An 18,872-nucleotide genomic window follows, 5' to 3' on the forward strand; every position below is an offset into this window, starting at 1 on the left:
AATGCCCCATGAGGTCTGTTTGAGACTGGTTACGTATGCCTACATGCCATAGGCTGCAAGCAGACAGAGCCATGCACTATTACATGTGCTGTAAATGTATTATGCCTCGATCACACCTACAGCTTAATTGCGCAAAATAGTATGCAAAAGTTAAACATTCAACGTAATGCTGCAAGGCAAACGCAACGTTCCACTGGAAATCAATGTACTTCTGGTGTTCCCAAAATGCAAACCCTGTCGGTGTGATCGAGAAATTTGCACTGCTGGCTGATATACAGTACCAGTCAAAAGTTTGGACACACCTACTCATTCAAGGGTTTGTCTTTATTTTTTACTATTTTCTACATTGTAGAATAATAGTGAAGACATCAAAACTATGAAATAACACATATGGAATCATGTAGTAACCAAAAAAGTGTCAAACAAATCTAACTATGTCACGTTCTGACCTTTATTTCCTTTGTTTTGTCATTATTTAGTATGGTCAGGGCGTGAGTTGGGGTGGGCAGTCTATGTTTGTTTTTCTATGATTTGGGTATTTCTATGTTTCGGCCTAGTATGGTTCTCAATCAGAGGCAGGTGTCATTAGTTGTCTCTGATTGAGAATCATACTTAGGTAGCCTGGGTTTCACTGTGTGTTTGTGGGCGATTGTTCCTGTCTCTGTGTTTTGCACCAGATAGGGCTGTTTTGGGTTTTCACGTTTCTTGTTTTTGTAGTCAGTTGTTCATGTGTACATTTACATATTAAAAGAACCATGGACACTTACCACGCAGCATATTGGTCCTCTGATCCTTTTCGCCTCTCCTCTTCGGAAGAAGAGTAATATAAATATATATAAATATATCTTTATTTTAGATTCTTTAAAGTAGCCACCCTTTGCCTTAATGACAGCTTTGCACACTCTTGGCATTCTCTCAACCAGCTTCACGAGGAATGCTTTTCCATCAGTCTTGAAGGAGTTTCCACTTGTTGGTTGCTTTTCCTTCACTCTGCGGTCCAACTCATTCCAAACCATCTCAAATGGGTTGAGGTCAGGTGATTGTGGAGGCCAGATGATCTGATGCAGCACTCCGTCACTCTCCTTTTTGGACAAAAAGCCCTTACACAGCTTGGAGGTGTTTTTTGGGTCATTGTCCTGTTGAAAAACAAATGATAGTCCCACTAAGCGCAAACCAGATGGGATGTTGTATCGCTGCAGAATGCTGTGGTAGCCATGCTGGTTAATTGTGCCTTGAATTCTAATTAAATCACAGACAGTGTCACCAGCAAAGCACCCCCACACCATCACACCTCCTTCTCCATATTTCATGGTGGGAACCACACATGTGGAGATCATCGGTTCACCTACTCTGCGTCTCACAAAGACACGGCGGTTGGAAACAAAGTTTTGACTCATCAGACCAAAATGTTGACATCAGACCACCTGTCTAATGTCCATTGCTCGTGTTTCTTGGCCAAATCAAGTCTCTTCTTCTTATTGGTGTCCTTTAGTAGTGGTTTCTATGCAGCAATTGACCATGAAGGCCTGATTCACACAGTCTCCTCTGAACAGTTGATGTTGAGATGTGTCTGTTACTTGAACTCCGTGAAGCATTTATTTTGGCTGCAATCTGAGTTGCAGTTATTTCTAATGAATTTATCCTCTGCAGCAGAGGTAACTCTGGGTCTTCCTTTCCTGTGGCGGTCCTCATGAGAGACAGTTTCATCATAGCACTTAATGGTTTTTGCAACTACACTTGAAGACACTTTCAAAGTTTTGGACATTTTCCAGATTGACTGACCTTCATGTCTTAAAGTACTGGTGTTTCTCTTTTCTTATTTGTGCTGTTCTTTCCATAATATTAACTTGGTCTTTTACCAAATAGGGCTATGTTCTGTATACCACCCCGACCGTGTCACAACACAACTGATTGGCTCAAATACATTAAAGAAAGAAATTAAACTAATGAACTTTTAATAAGGCACACTTGTTAATTGGAATGCATTCTGTGTAACTATCTTATGAAGCTGGTTGAGAGAATGCCAAGAGTTTGCAAAGCTGTCATCAAGGCAAAAGGGGGCTACTTTGAAGAATCTCAAGTATAAAATATATTTTGATTTGTTTAACACTGTTTATGTTACTACATGATTCCATGTGTTATTTCATAGTTTTGATCTCTTCACTATTATTCTACAATGTAGAAAATAGTAAAAATAAAGTAAAGCCCTTGAATGAGCAGGTGTGTCCAAACTTTTGACTGGTACTGTGTATCGAGATATGGTATCATTTTGCGCACTGTCGGTGTGATCAAGGCGTAATGTTTTTAGGGGTGGCCACTCTTAAACCAATATAGCTCATATAAATAAATGCTACAACAAATAGTTACATGATTATTGATTATATTTTCTGACCTTCAGTGACCACTGACCCATATCCACTTGATGGGTAATGCTGAAACTCAGCCTGGGTAGTTCAGCAACAGAGCGCATCAGGTGCAAACTGAGCTTTGATGGAATCACGTATTCCTACCCCAAAACACCAGCATTTAAAATGATATAGTTACTAAATCTCTAAACATGAAATAATTCACTATCGCCGTAATGTTAAACTGTATGGGAACAACATATAGCCTGGGCGCACCGCACATCACAGCTCAGTCACGTCTCTCTCTGTCTGATCGTACCGCGAGCATACTAAGCAGTCAAGTTTTTAAATCCTTGTTACACTAACTGCGGAGAAACTTTAGGCTCAATAACATTTTCGGAAATGCGAACACGTATACAATAACACAAAGGGAATGCCATTTAGTAAATATGTCAACTAATATTTTAACATTGTCCATGAATTGCAAATAGGTTGAATAATAGCTATTTCAGAAAGTATATTCGAATCACCTGTGCAATACCAGTATTCCTTCAATATTTTTCACTATAATTCCCCTTACCTTAGTGGCCTGTTATGTCCTCACTTAGCCGATTGATTGCTTTATCATTCAGGCAACATAATGGCAAGGCAATTCACAGAACCCGCTCCAAACTCATCCACACTCCAAGTAGGCAAATCATCACCCAGGCGACGTCACAGCTTTGAATGATTGTCCTCTGTTCCCGGTTCTATCAAGGCTGGAAAGAGAGACATCTACAGGGCAACAGTCCTCACAACCTAGGTTTTGGGCAGGATGAATAAAAGTCAGTAGTCTTTAGATCCAAATGCAATTTAAACCAATTCGTTCAATTAACCATTATTAATCACTTACTGAAATAGTATAAATTCAGATTTAAAAAATACTGTGGGATCTGCCTGGGTGATATGGATCTGACCTTGGCTCATTAAAATTCTATTTGTCACTCTAGTCTAGAGAGAGGAGCAACAGGAGTCACTAACTCAGGGACTCTGGGAATACAACAACAGCAACACGTTATTATACTCTGTTACCATCTCACATTCTCACATTTCTTCACCTAATCTAGAATGTAATCATTTAATACATTCATCAAGGAGTCATATTACTTTATCATCAAGGACATTGATATAATCTGGCAAAAAAATACTACACTTGTAAATTGTCATTTCATGCCACCTAGTGCTCACACTTGTATACTATATCCACAAACAAGATGGGGGAATAGGGCAGACTAATATAATGAGATAAAACAAGGATTTGCCATGAAAACAATGGTAAACAGCGTGAGGTTCCAAAACCTTGTTTTATTTTGTAAATGGGTTAGTATTCAGACTGTACACCGCTGAGAGCAGAACGGTCCACTGGGTTTGACCCAATAAGAACAAGAGGCTCCAGAGACAAGGGACAGGGTGGGAGGATGACAACAGCAGAGGGTTGTATTGTACAGGTTCTGGCATGACTGTTCTATGCCACTGAAATACTGAGGGGAATGATTGTTTACATGAAAGTGGCAGTACAACATATTAACATTTTGGAGTGTTGTTTTCTTGTGTTGTCAGATTACCAACCTGCCCTCTGTCTCTGGCATTATAAAGTCAACAGGCAACAAGCTCATGATGCCTGCTATTGTACAAAAACAAAAACAAATTCAAAGACAACATTACAGAACACTTGAACAACAACTGGGGACTAAAATAAAGCGTTTTATGGGCCTGAACAGACCTCATTCTGATAACTCCCTCTCATAACTCAATATGAAACTCACATTGCCTAAATAAATATAGGTATGCCTATTTGGGTTTCTGTTACACATATTTTTATAAAGTACAGTTTGAATTCATCATGCCAAAAACTCAACATATCTCCCCAGGCTGTGTTACAGTCCACAGTAGACCGCTGTGTGACGGGGAGAGATCAACAACTGTATATATACTGTATGTGTCACAATGACCATATTAAGTCATTTGCTGTACTGTTTTCATAGATACCATTTTAAAAAGAATATATAGGTAAACCTTTCATGACAAAGCTATGTAGATATTATTGAAAGTGACGACAAGACAATCCACTGACACAGTCACAGTGCACAAGCTCGCAGTCAGGAGTGGAAAAGAAACCTTTCCATTCAGAGAGTACAAAAATGATTTTAAAGATTTTTGCTTCAAAAACACGATTTTAAACAATAAAAGTCAGGCATTTGATTTGTTTTCTTGTGAATATGATAAGATACTCATCATAGTTGATGTTAAAACATGGAAGTGGTGAAGCTTGGGTCATGATGAGACATTCACTTAGATCACTTAAAGTTCTTCTCTACAACCTTTCTCTGTGAGAACCATTGGATCTGTTGCACTTAGTTCTATCTTGTGTTCCATTGTGAATACCGGTACAATATTAGCTGCTCAATACGCACGCACTTCTCCATTTAGCACAATATAGTATTCATTTTATGAACCCCCAGGTACAGTGCGTTGAAGACATCTCATATGATAACTCCTGATACGCGGTTTATTCCCAGCATTGTGGGCTGCTACAGGTCAGTCTCCGGCAATGAACTTCTGTTTGAAACATGAAAACAATCTGTATGATAACCCACCCTAATACAGACATAAAGAGTAAAACAGTCAATCTGTATGATAACCCACCCTAATACAGACATAAAGAGTAAAACAGTCAATCTGTATGATAACCCACCCTAATACAGACATAAAGAGTAAAACAGTCAAATGTTTCAAACAAAACATTAAGAACATTTGCAAATCAGACATGCAAACAAACTATTCGATGAGACTATTCGATGAGACTAGCCCTCAAACATTTGAACAATGTAACATGGAAATAATAAAGTAATGTCTATATAGTCAATCTCTTCATATATATATATATATATATATTATACATTGAGTGTACAACACATTAGAAACACCTGCCCTTTCCATGACAGACCGACCAGGTGAATCCTGGTGAAGGCTATTATTGACGTCATCTGTTAAATCCACTTCAATCAGTGTAGATGAAGGGGAGGAGACAGGTTAAAGAAGGATTTTTAAGTCTTGAGACAATTGAGACATGGATTGTGTATGTGTGCTATTCGGAGGGTGACTGCGGAGGACAACATATTGAAGTGCATTTGAATGGGGTATGAAAGTATTTACCAGGCACACTGATTTGAGTGTGTCAAGAACTGCAACGCTGCTGGGTTTTTCACACTCAACAGCTTCCCGTGTGTATTAAGAATGGTACACCACCCAAAGGACATCCAGCCAACTTGACACAACCGTAAGAAGCATTGGAGTCAACATGGGCCAGCATCCCTGTGGAATTCTTTCGACACCTTGTAGAGTCCATGCCCCGAAGAACTGAGGCTGTTCTGATGGCAAAGGGGGGTGCAACTCAAAATTAGAAAGGTGTTCCTAATGTTTTGTACACTCAGTGTTATGTTCCTGAATAATCCATTGTTTATCTGCAACCGCACTGAAAACAATTATAACTCTGAGAAATGTTGTTTCCTATACCACTTGAGATCACTCAAATTGTGTTCTTTAGTGTTCAATGGGTGTAGCAAAACAAATCATACGTGAGAATATTTGACATTTGCACAACCAGATTGTGCTCTAAAGGACTCTATTGCACAGACACATGTTGTTGTTCTGGAAATGCAGAAAGGGCACTGGAAAGAAAAACTGCTGCAGACTGTAATGAGTGTTGCTGCCGCCGACATCTTGGGTGGGCTGAGGCTGCCCAATCATGCCTTGCTGTCGCTTGTCTGTGTGACATGGTTGTGTTCTGTGGTCACCTCTGACTGGGCTGTCTTCACCTCCTCCACTTTACTCTTCTCATCTCCAAATATCTTCCTGCAATGGAGAGAATATTAGAAATGAACAGTCATTACAGTCTACCTGCAATGTAATAGAGAAACAACAACAGCTGCGTTCAAACAAAAAACACCCCGAATACACATTTACATTCTAGCACACGCTTATGCAGAGAGACTTACAGGATACATTAGGGTTAAGTGCCTTGCTCAAGGGCACATTAACAGATTGTTCACCTAGTCGGCTCAGGGATTCAAACCAGCGACCTTTCGGGTTAAGGGCCCAACTCTCTTAACGCTACTTTTCCAATATACTTTTGGACAATGGCCAGAGGTAGTAATTGTTAGACGATTGATACCAGCACAAGTAATATAATTACATAGCACCTCTGAGTCAAAGCGATAGAGCAGTACTAAGGACCACATAATAACCAAATGATCGTCTGTTGCAGTGTCTGGGTGAGTGAAAGGCCAGATCTAGTCTTTGGCCCTTTCCCCAGCCTAAGAGCAGTAATAATGCCTGGCACTGTCATTACAACACTGCTACTGCACAACCTCCACAACACATTCTACAAGGAGTACCATACTACTTACTACACAGCACTGTACACTCCACATGATGCCACCTACACACAACCACTACCATGGCAATGACTACAGCACTTCTGTCACCATTACACAAGTCTCATTAATTAACAATTATCACCACTGTTACCACAATTGACTACTACAATTTCACTTCACAGGACAAATGGAAGGTTGGTGACTGAGCGATAATAGAATAGAAGTTAAATGGGCACACAAAAACATTGACACGTATAAACCTCTAGAGGGAGCCATACTCGTTGTTGAGTGGAGCAGCCTTGGCCAGACTGTCTAACTCCTCCAGAGCAGGAGGGCCTGAGGCCTGGAGGTCTGCCCCGAACCCGTCTCCGTTAGCCTGGAAGGAGGAGGAGGAAGGGACAGGGGCAGGGGAGGGAGTGGGACTACTCTGAAACTCAGTGGACCCTGCTGGGGGCAGGGAGGGGCTCTTAGTCGCCACCCCATTGGTCAACTCAAACTGTATCTCTAGGGCTTGGGGCTCTGTGGTGATGGGTATGTGGGGGGTCAGGGTGGGTGTTGGGGTGTCGCAGGTAGTAGAGGCAGGTGTGATAGAGACCGTGGGGGCAGCAGGTGTGGCAAAGCTCGGAGCAGTGGGAGCATTAGGGGCAGGTGTGGGGGCACTTGTGGGAGCAGGAGTAGGAGTGAGAATGTCTGGGAAAACAAGGGCAGATTTAGTTGTGTCCTCATGAACGATAGCAGCAGTTACATCAGAATTGAAGGCAGTAGTAGGAGCACTAGGGACAGATGTGGGAGTGGTAGTGGGGTCTATATTAGGGACAGATGTGGGAGTGGTAGTGGGGTCTATATTAGGGACAGATGTAGGAGTGGTAGTGGGGTCTATATTAGGGACAGATGTGGGAGTGGTAGTGGGGTCTATATTAGGGACAGATGTGGGAGTGGTAGTGGGGTCTATATTAGGGACAGATGTGGGAGTGGTAGTGGGGTCTATATTAGGGACAGGTGGGGGAGTGGTAGTGGGGTCTATATTATGGACAGATGTGGGAGTGGTAGTGGGGTCTATATTAGGGACAGGTGGGTGAGTGGTAATGGGGTCTATATTATGGACAGATGTGGGAGTGGTAGTGGGGTCTATATTAGGGACAGGTGGGGAGTGGTAGTGGGGTCTATATTATGGACAGATGTGGGAGTGGTAGTGGGGTCTATATTAGGGACAGGTGGGGGAGTGGTAGTGGGGTCTATATTATGGACAGATGTGGGAGTGGTAGTGGGGTCTATATTAGGGACATGAGTGTGAGTGTCTTTGGTAGTAGAGTCAGGTTTGTCAGGGTCAGGGGCTGGTGTACTAGAGCCCAGGACAGTAGGGGTACCAGGGACTGGGGTAACAGTGCTGGTGGCAGTAGGTGCAGGTTTATCTGTGGAGGTGTCAGAGGCTGGGAAAGTGAACGCCATAGGAGAAGGAGAGGGAGCAGCTTTCCTCGTGTTTTGGATAGGAGAGGCAGTGGAGGGGGCAAGAGAGGGACTGCCTGGGGCAGATTTCCTGGAGACCACAGTGGTGAAGTGGGTAGGTGTGGAGCTCTTGGGAGTGGGAGGAGAAGGAGCAGGTCTGTTAGAGTTTCGACGCCTAGGTGGTATTGGAATAGGGGACTTTTTAAGAGATTTAGGGCAATCTGTGGCACTAACAGCAGTGGCAGACATTTTGTCCTCTGCTCTAGGAGAGCTGTCTTCTAGAAGGTCTAACAGAGGGATTGCTGTGATGTCAGAGGTGGAGATGAGGGGGGTTGGGGGGGCTGTGTTGGACTCTGAGGTGGGTGCCGGGGCGGGGGCAGTGGCAGGCAGGGGGTCAGTAACGGGGGTAGACAGGGGGTCACTAGAGGGGGCAGACAGGCTACAGGTGAGTGCGGTGCTCTCGCTAGAGGGGCTGTCCTGGGCGGGGTCATAGATTGTGTTGGCTGTGTCAGAGATGGTGGCTACAGACGAGAGGGTGTCCAGAGCCAGGGCAGCCAGCCTGGGAGAGAGAGCAGGGAGAGAGCAGAGACACACACACTAGACACTGAGGTGACTGGGACCTGATGTGGGGACTGGGGAGGAGGGGTGGACATGAGAAGCAGGCAGGAGGTTAGGGTTAGGGAAAGCATGCAGTTAGATATCACACACACAGAGCAGCCAACATTAACTGGAGAGAAAGGACACACCAGGGGATTCCATGCAGTGAGGCACATCAAATAACAAAGGACACTGTCCATGCACAGACTAACATGGAGAACATGTAGGGTCTAATGAACTGAAAACACAGAGGTCTTTCTAAAGGAAAGGATCACTACACACAACCACCTGAAGGGTTGAATAGTACCAGACACTCATCTCATGTGACTACAGTTTTTAATGTCTCAGTTTTTAGACTGGTGTCATCAAGTTCACCATATGCAGGAGGACAAAAGCACAGTGGATCTATCCACGTCTTTGACTGGTAGCGATTCAACCTTGATATCGAAAAGCTAAATCTCCTAAGAAATTTCCTGAGAAAAATGTATTATGGCAGTAAAAACCCTTTCACCCCCCCCCCCCTCCCCCAAAAACAACCACAGAGGAAACAACAACACACACAGGGTTTTCACACTGCATGTTGTTAGACCAGGGTTAAAACTAGCCTAGGGTTAGCTAACCCTCCTTTTAATCAATAATTTGTTAACCCTGGGCTAAGTGCAGTGTGAATGTGACTATAGAAACATTTCAACAAAAAGCATAAACACGAGCACACGACGGTGCACTATGCTTATAGGAATCACAGACATATGTATAAACCAACTGCCTATACTCAAAAAGTCATAAACATTCATTACAATGTACTCAAAATTGTGCAAGAATATTGTGATTTTTACAAGAGTGAACTATTCTTTAGCCTAACAATTATATATGTGTGTGTGTGTGTGTGTGTGTGTATGTGCGCACCCTTGTGTATGTGTGTCTGTATGTCAAGCTTTACTCACTCTGGCTCTGTAAGGGGTGTGGTCTCATTGGGTTCTGTGGGTCCTCCTGCATTGTGATTGGCTGTGCACTCATCCTCTGTCCTCACTTCCACTATCGGCTCTTTGGACTCGTCCTTTCTGTGGACCAAAGAGGATTCTGGGATGATTACATGGACACAATGACACAGAACTACTGCATAATGAGGACGACACAATTAGAAAAATCTTAGACAAAGGTCATTACGGACCCAAAGTTTAGCAAATTAAAACTGTGAAATTGCATCTGATTGAAGTGTGCAGACTCCTTTTTCAGCTTACTGCATCCCAAATGCACCTTACTCCCAATTTTTTATTTAACTCGGCAAGTCAGTAAAGAACACATTCTTATTTTCAATGACGGCCTAGGAACGGTGGGTTAACTGCCTTGTTCAGGGTCAGAACGACAGATTTGTACCTTGTCGGCTCAGGGATTCAATCTTGCAACCTTTCGGTTACTAGTCCACCGCTCTAACCACTAGGCTACCTTCCGCCCCAACGGGCCCTGGTCCAAAGAAGTGCACTATATAGAGAACAGGGTGCCATATTGAGACAATAGACACTCACATGAATGCAGCCTTGCCCTGTTCTAGGTTGTGTCCCTTGGCCCCGCTGCCTGGCTTGCCACACAGACACATGATGAGGCCACACTTGTTTGTGAAGTAGCAGGTGATGTCCACAGCCAGGAGCAGCAGGACGAAGGCCAAGATGAGGATCCCTGCCATGATGCCCGTGGAGAGGGCAGACTCCCCATCTATATCTACAGTACAGACACAGCATGACTCACTAGGAACATACAGCACCACAGTTAGACAGCTGAATGCATGTGGACATACTGTTAGAATATGGAAATATCTCTGTTTTCTACATAATGGTTTCATAAAACACAGACAACTCACCTGTCATGCACAGTTTCATAGTTTCAAGATACCACAGCATCTAATCGAATGTTTTGTAGATGTTAACTGCATACTGGTACCATGACGTGCTCAAATTGGGAGATCAATGTCTCCCTGACAAGGCTCAACAGACATCACATGTGACTTGTACCTTGTCTTTGGAACAGTAAAGGCATCTATCTAAATCAACTGCCCTCCAGTAAATGCAAACCCATTAAGACGCATTAAATCAACTTTATTTGATATTAGTCATAACCAAAAACACCTGAAGAAAATACATAATATGTGCTTCAAGAGATCTTTTGTAAACAACCATTTACTAGCTAGTCACTACCCCACACAATACATGATCTCTAGCATTATCTGTCTAGTTTCCATTCTAAATAAAGCAACCTGAACATCAGCTCTCTGGAAATTCTGCTTCATTTACAAAAAAATACTATTAAAAATTCAATAATGACCTCAGGGTCTATTTATGATGCAGTTGTGGAACAAAATAATCACAACTTCATTTGATTAAAAAATCAATTGCTAGTTTTCAATGACATTTGTAGTTGTTCAGGAATCAATAACCAACAATCAACTGCTGCAGTTCACAACTGCTTCAAAACCACTTATATGTACCACCACAATGTGTCATAAAAACAGCAATATTAATATTAGCATATTATAATTTGGTTATTTGTTAATTAAATGACTATACTTTTGTCCATGTAAAAATGAATGTTATTACAAATCTTTACAGTACATACAATGTAGTGAAAAAATAATACACATCCTTTACGTAAAGTGTCTGGTACTCACCACCATTCACTCAGTACTCTACCACAGTATTCAAAATAGCATTATCACTCATTCAATACCCTAGTGTTCATTAATGTCAACTGGAGTGCTACTACTAGCTGTGCTATGTTGCTGAGCAGAGTGGTACAGTACTGAGCTGTAAGAGACAGCTGATACTAGCCAAGTCCCATATATGTTTGTCCTGTATAGCCAACTCCTATGGTTGTCGTCAGCGACCATAGGAATTGGCTATACAGCACAAACAGACCTGGAACCAAGCTCAGCTGATACCACTGCCTTTGGTTTAGTTCAGCCAATCGGGCTGGTTTGTTCTGTAGTTACTCCCCCACCCACTGAGAGACATGTCTGTCTAGGCATCCATCCAGAGAGACAGCCAGCCAGGGCAGCGAAAGGCTAGCTTTCTTTCCTCCATGTGTGTGTGTGAGAGAGAGAGTCCAGCATCGCCTCATATAACTAGCTATGAGAGCAGCAAAACAGCTACGATGGACATGACGAGGGAGATCAGAGTGTATGTCACAGACGAACAGCCCTGGGTCGCTGCTCAAACCAAATATAGTCAAAACCAACCGAAAGAAGCGACACAGATTCAGAAAAGACGAATAAGTAATGAGGAAAATGTTCATGTAGTGAAGTCCACCAGTTTCCAAAACCAGGCAAGAGTGCAGAGACATTGGGAGAGATAAAGAGACAAGGGAAGAGAGAGGGGGAAGGGGGAGGGAAATGAAGAGAGGGAAATGGAGTGGAAATGGACAGAAGGGTGGGAAAATGGGACGAGGGAGGAGAGGAGAGAGAAGAGACAATGTCAAGTTTGAAAACAAAAATGAATCAAGAAAAAAATTCAAGTTAAAGAAGTAGTTTTAGACTGACAAGCAGTTAAATCTGGAACCCGCAAACAATAACAATGCGGCACCCCGCCTCTGTTTTGGTAAAAATCTATGGGATGGGCCTAGAGAAAAGCAACCACTCTTAAATTCATAGACAGAGCTATGGATGCAAGGACTGACCTGACCATCCATTATATCAAAATTATAGTTTTAACCATGTTTTGAGGCTAAACACTGTTTTCACATTTAAGTTGTCTACAAACGTATAGTAAAACATATATATATATATTTTGGGTTCTGATGGTTTACAACTGTTGAACTAAGCTCATGAGGCAAGTTATATTCGTCAAGAATCAATGGGTATATATCATTCATTTATAAGTCAAAAAATGTGTGTAGCAACTAAGGATTCTAGCTTTAAAGCAAGTTCAAGCAAAAGCACAGCATGTGAGAGAGGACTACGCCACAAACCATGAGTAAGGAAACTGGGGGTTGAACGGTTGTGAATGGGATGCGAGTTTGTCTGGGAGGTGAGTTAGAAAGGAAAGCACAAACAGGAGAAGTGAGGAGGAGGGATAAGCCCTGCTATGTTTCAGTAAAGCACTCTGCATCGCCTGAGGCCTGGCAGGGATTTGTTGCATCATAGCTGTGTAGTGTTGCAACACAGGTGTCTGTGGGTGTCAGCAGTCAGTTTCAGCTAGCTTAGACCTGCTATGGAACAGGAACGCTGCTGCATCAGTTAAGGCCAAACTATGTAGAAGCAGACTGCATCCACACACACGGACAAAGACCATCCATCTACATGTACATTTACATTTAAGTCATTTAGCAGACGCTCTTATCCAGAGCGACTACATACTGTACCCATCACTGTAGCAGGATAGACCATCCATCTACATACTGTACCCATCACTGTAGCAGGATAGACCATCCATCTACATACTGTACCCATCACTGTAGCAGGATAGACCATCCATCTACATACTTTACCCATCACTGTAGGAGGATAGACCATCCATCTACATACTGTACCCATCACTGTAGCAGGATAGACCATCCATCTACATACTGTACCCATCACTGTAGCAGGATAGACCATCCATCAACATACTGTACCCATCACTGTAGCAGGTTAGACCATCCATCAACATACTGTACCCATCACTGTAGTAGGATAGACCATCCATCTACATACTGTACCCATCACTGTAGCAGGATAGACCATCCATCAACATACTGTACCCATCACTGTAGCAGGATAGACCATCCATCAACATACTGTACCCATCACTGTAGGAGGATAGACCATCCATCTACATACTGTACCCATCACTGTAGCAGGATAGACCATCCATCTACATACTGTACCCATCACTGTAGCAGGATAGACCATCCATCTACATACTGTACCCATCACTGTAGCAGGATAGACCATCCATCTACATACTGTACCCATCACTGTAGCAGGATAGACCATCCATCTACATACTGTACCCATCACTGTAGCAGGATATACCATCCATCTACATACTGTACCCATCACTGTAGCAGGTTAGACCATCCATCTACATACTGTACCCATCACTGTAGCAGGATAGACCATCCATCAACATACTGTACCCATCACTGTAGGAGGATAGACCATCCATCTACATACTGTACCCATCACTGTAGGAGGATAGACCATCCATCTACATACTGTACCCATCACTGTAGTAGGATAGACCATCCATCTACATACTGTACCCATCACTGTAGGAGGATAGACCATCCATCTACATACTGTACCCATCACTGTAGGAGGATAGACCATCCATCTACATACTGTACCCATCACTGTAGGAGGATAGACCATCCATCTACATACTGTACCCATCACTGTAGTAGGATAGACCATCCATCTACATACTGTACCCATCACTGTAGTAGGATAGACCATCCATCTACATACTGTACCCATCACTGTAGCAGGATAGACCATCCATCAACATACTGTACCCATCACTGTAGTAGGATAGACCATCCATCTACATACTGTACCCATCACTGTAGCAGGATAGACCATCCATCTACATACTGTACCCATCACTGTAGCAGGATAGACCATCCATCTACATACTGTACCCATCACTGTAGGAGGATAGACCATCCATCTACATACTGTACCCATCACTGTAGTAGGATAGACCATCCATCTACATACTGTACCCATCACTGTAGGAGGATAGACCATCCATCTACATACTGTACCCATCACTGTAGGATGATAGACCATCCATCTACATACTGTACCCATCACTGTAGGATGATAGACCATCCATCTACATACTGTACCCATCACTGTAGGATGATAGACCATCCATCTACATACTGTACCCATCACTGTAGGATGATAGACCATCCATCTACATACTGTACCCATCACTGTAGGATGATAGCATTTGTCCATAGCGGAGGCAGCCTGTTGTAACACTGAGAAGGCAAACTCATACAGTGTGTCACACACATCACTGTGAAGGATAACCATCCAACATACTGGAACCCATCACTGTAGGAGGATAGACCATCCATCTACAAAAAATACTGTTAAAATCAAACTCTGGACATGGTCAAAAATCCATGTTAGTTTGGGTGGTCCATCACTGTAGACAAAAACCATCCATCATACCCTCTGGGACAGACAATACCCTTCACATACCCTCTGGGACAGACCATCCATCTACTTACATACCATCACTGTAGGATGACAATACCATCCATCTTCATACATACCCATCACTGGGACAGGATGATACATTTTCCATACCTTCTGGGAGGCAGCCTGTTTAACACTGGGACAGACAATACCTTCTTCACATACACCTCTGGGAAGAGTTTAAATCTAACAGATCTGGGAAATTAGAAAGAAATTCTTCATGCCATACATCTGGGACAGACAAAAAATAAACTGTTAAAAACAAACTCTGGACATGGTCAAAAATACCTTCTTCACATGCCCTCTGGGAGACAAAAATACCTTCTTCACATACCCTCTGGGACAGACAATACCTTCTTCACATACCCTCTGGGACAGACAATACCTTCTTCACATACCCTCTGGGACAGACAATACCTTCTTCACATACCCTCTGGGACAGACAATACCTTCTTCACATACCCTCTGGGACAGACAATACCTTCTTCACATGCCCTCTGGGACAGACATTACCTTCTTCACATACCCTCTGGGACAGACATTACCTTCTTCACATACCCTCTGGGACAGACAATACCTTCTTCACATGCCCTCTGGGACAGACAATACCTTTTTCACATACCCTCTGGGACAGACATTACCTTCTTCACATACCCTCTGGGACAGACAATACCTTCTTCACATACCCTCTGGGACAGACATTACCTTCTTCACATGCCCTCTGGGACAGACAATACCTTCTTCACATGCCCTCTGGGACAGACAATACCTTCTTCACATACCCTCTGGGACAGACAATACCTTCTTCACATACCCTCTGGGACAGACAATACCTTCTTCACATGCCCTCTGGGACAGACATTACCTTCTTCACATACTCTCTGGGACAGACAATACCTTCTTCACATACCCTCTGGGACAGACAATACCTTCTTCACATACTCTCTGGGACAGACATTACCTTCTTCACATGCCCTCTGGGACAGACAATACCTTCTTCACATACTCTCTGGGACAGACAATACCTTCTTCACATACCCTCTGGGACAGACATTACCTTCTTCACATACTCTCTGGGACAGACAATACCTTCTTCACATACCCTCTGGGACAGACAATACCTTCTTCACATACCCTCTGGGACAGACAATACCTTCTTCACATGACCTCTGGGACAGACAATACCTTTTTCACATACCCTCTGGGACAGACAATACCTTCTTCACATACCCTCTGGGACAGACAATACCTTCTTCACATGCCCTCTGGGACAGACAATACCTTCTTCACATACTCTCTGGGACAGACAATACCTTCTTCACATACCCTCTGGGACAGACAATACCTTCTTCACATACTCTCTGGGACAGACAATACCTTCTTCACATACCCTCTGGGACAGACAATACCTTCTTCACATACTCTCTGGGACAGACAATACCTTCTTCACATACTCTCTGGGACAGACAATACCTTCTTCACATACTCTCTGGGACAGACAATACCTTCTTCACATACCCTCTGGGACAGACAATACCTTCTTCACATACCCTCTGGGACAGACAATACCTTCTTCACATACTCTCTGGGACAGACAATACCTTCTTCACATACCCTCTGGGACAGACAATACCTTCTTCACATACTCTCTGGGACAGACAATACCTTCTTCACATACCCTCTGGGACAGACAATACCTTCTTCACATACCCTCTGGGACAGACAATACCTTCTTCACATACTCTCTGGGACAGACAATACCTTCTTCACATACCCTCTGGGACAGACATTACCTTCTTCACATACTCTCTGGGACAGACAATACCTTCTTCACATACCCTCTGGGACAGACAATACCTTCTTCACATACCCTCTGGGACAGACAATACCTTCTTCACATGGGACAGACAATACCTTCTTCACCCTCTGGGACAGACATTACCTTCTTCACATACTCTCTGGGACAGACAATACCTTCTTCACATACTCTCTGGGACAGACAATACCTTCTTCACATACTCTCTGGGACAGACATTACCTTCTTCACATGCCCTCTGGGACAGACAATACCTTCTTCACATACTCTCTGGGACAGACAATACCTTCTTCACATACCCTCTGGGACAGACATTACCTTCTTCACATACTCTCTGGGACAGACAATACCTTCTTCACATACCCTCTGGGACAGACAATACCTTCTTCACATGCCCTCTGGGACAGACAATACCTTCTTCACATGCCCTCTGGGACAGACAATACCTTTTTCACATACCCTCTGGGACAGACAATACCTTCTTCACATACCCTCTGGGACAGACATTACCTTCTTCACATACTCTGGGACAGACAATACCTTCTTCACATACCCTCTGGGACAGACAATACCTTCTTCACATACTCTCTGGGACAGACAATACCTTCTTCACATACCTCTGGGACAGACATTACCTTCTTCACATACCCTCTGGGACAGACAATACCTTCTTCACATGCCCTCTGGGACAGACAATACCTTCTTCACATACTCTCTGGGACAGACAATACCTTCTTCACATACCCTCTGGGACAGACATTACCTTCTTCACATACTCTCTGGGACAGACAATACCTTCTTCACATACTCTCTGGGACAGACAATACCTTCTTCACATACTCTCTAGGACAGACAATACCTTCTTCACATACTCTCTGGGACAGACATTACCTTCTTCACATACTCTCTGGGACTAACGGTGGAGAGTTCTAGTTTGAACATTTCCTGCTGCACAGCGAACACCCACGAACAGCTCTGATCAACAGCTGGATTGTTTTTCTATTTTCTTAATTTTGCCTGCTGAGAACATTTAGATGTCTAATTCTTATTAAGTGTACTGTCAGATTTATGTGGTTGGGAGAACAGAAAATGCTCCTGTTTGGGACATGATCGAGTTTGCTGCCTTAGCTGTGTGTGGCAGTGCCATTGTGAGTGCCCTGTGCACGGTGTGGGTACCTGGAATGGCAGCAGGTTCTGGAGAGGTTCTGAAGGTCAAGGTTCCAGGTTGGGACTTCCCCTGCTGGTTCTCTGCCACCACAAACACATCGTACTCTGTGTTCCACTCCAGTCCGCTCAGAACCACATACTCACTGCCACTGGGCAGCCGGATCTCTGGCTTCCAGTCGGTCTGATGCTTCTAAAGGACACACACAATCCATGGTCAACTTGATGATACAAAAATGATACAATACAGTACCTGACAGCCTCTTTTAAGAATGTATTCCTTGAAAGGACATGGGTACATAAGCATCATTTTTTTGCATATAAGAATGCACATTGTCTACAACTGTCTATGGTGCTTTGTACAGTGCCCCAAACCCACTGGTTTATAGCAGACTACTGTAGGTATTGTGAGTATTCACTGGTTTATAGCGGACTAGGTAGTGTGAGTACTCACTGGTTTATGGCAGACTAGGTAGTAGCAGTACTCACTGGTTTATAGCAGACTAGGTATTGTGAGTACTCACTGGTTTATAGCTGACTAGGTAGTAGTGGTAGTACTCACTGGTTTATAGCAGACTAGGTAGTGTGAGTACACACTGGTTTATAGCTGACTAAGTATTGTGAGTACTCGCTGGTTTATTGCGGACTAGGTAGTATGAGTACTCACTGGTTTATAGTGAACTAGGTACTGTGAGTACTCACTGGTTTATAGCAGACTAGGTAGTGTGAGTACTTACTGGTTTATAGCAGACTAGGTAGTGTGAGTACTTACTGGTTTATAGCAGACTAGGTAGTAGCAGGACTCACCGGTTTATAGCAGACTAGGTAGTAGCAGAACTCACCGGTTCATGGCAGACTAGGTAGTAGCAGTACTCACCGGTTTATAGCAGACTAGGTAGTAGCAG

At 43.3% G+C, this 18,872-nt stretch overlaps 2 protein-coding genes and 1 long non-coding RNA gene across 7 annotated transcripts in view; all 3 read right to left on the reverse strand.

The window, feature by feature from the left end:
• The window catches only part of LOC118371692 (zinc finger and BTB domain-containing protein 16-A-like), a 41,119-nt gene extending 38,056 nt beyond the window's left edge, over positions 1–3,063 (reverse strand). Inside the window, exons 1-2 of one of the 3 annotated variants that reach the window (XM_052467643.1) lie at positions 2,926–3,049; positions 768–1,136 (exon numbers count right to left, since the gene is read on the reverse strand). In XM_052467643.1, coding sequence (XP_052323603.1) covers positions 768–1,016 — 249 coding nt within the window. In that variant the 5' untranslated portion in view covers positions 1,017–1,136; positions 2,926–3,049. Of the gene's footprint in view, positions 1–767; positions 1,137–2,392; positions 2,507–2,925 lie in introns of all 3 variants that reach the window. The other 2 variants (XM_052467644.1, XM_052467645.1) reach the window with 2 other exon arrangements.
• A 606-nt stretch (positions 3,064–3,669) lies between these two features.
• The window catches only part of LOC118370877 (neural cell adhesion molecule 1-like), a 119,287-nt gene continuing 104,084 nt past the window's right edge, over positions 3,670–18,872 (reverse strand). Inside the window, exons 15-18 of one of the 2 annotated variants that reach the window (XM_052467648.1) lie at positions 17,969–18,160; positions 10,333–10,511; positions 9,751–9,867; positions 3,670–6,239 (exon numbers count right to left, since the gene is read on the reverse strand). In XM_052467648.1, coding sequence (XP_052323608.1) covers positions 6,131–6,239; positions 9,751–9,867; positions 10,333–10,511; positions 17,969–18,160 — 597 coding nt within the window. In that variant the 3' untranslated portion in view covers positions 3,670–6,130. Of the gene's footprint in view, positions 6,240–9,750; positions 9,868–10,332; positions 10,512–17,868; positions 18,161–18,872 lie in introns of those variants that run through there. The other variant, XM_052467646.1, reaches the window with a different exon arrangement.
• On the reverse strand, positions 15,298–17,395 carry LOC127908691 (uncharacterized). Of its 2 annotated transcripts, XR_008068071.1 has the most exons (4): positions 17,344–17,395; positions 16,717–16,780; positions 16,155–16,300; positions 15,298–15,738 (listed from the first exon to the last, which is right to left on the reverse strand). It is a non-coding gene; the product is annotated as an uncharacterized LOC127908691 (long non-coding RNA). The 2 variants fall into 2 exon arrangements; XR_008068072.1 differs by lacking the exons at positions 16,717–16,780; positions 17,344–17,395 and adding an exon at positions 17,154–17,303 and having other exon boundaries at positions 16,155–16,236.

Source organism: Oncorhynchus keta, chromosome 18 (genome assembly GCF_023373465.1).
Source record: "Oncorhynchus keta strain PuntledgeMale-10-30-2019 chromosome 18, Oket_V2, whole genome shotgun sequence".
Taxonomy (NCBI): Eukaryota; Metazoa; Chordata; class Actinopteri; order Salmoniformes; family Salmonidae; genus Oncorhynchus; species Oncorhynchus keta.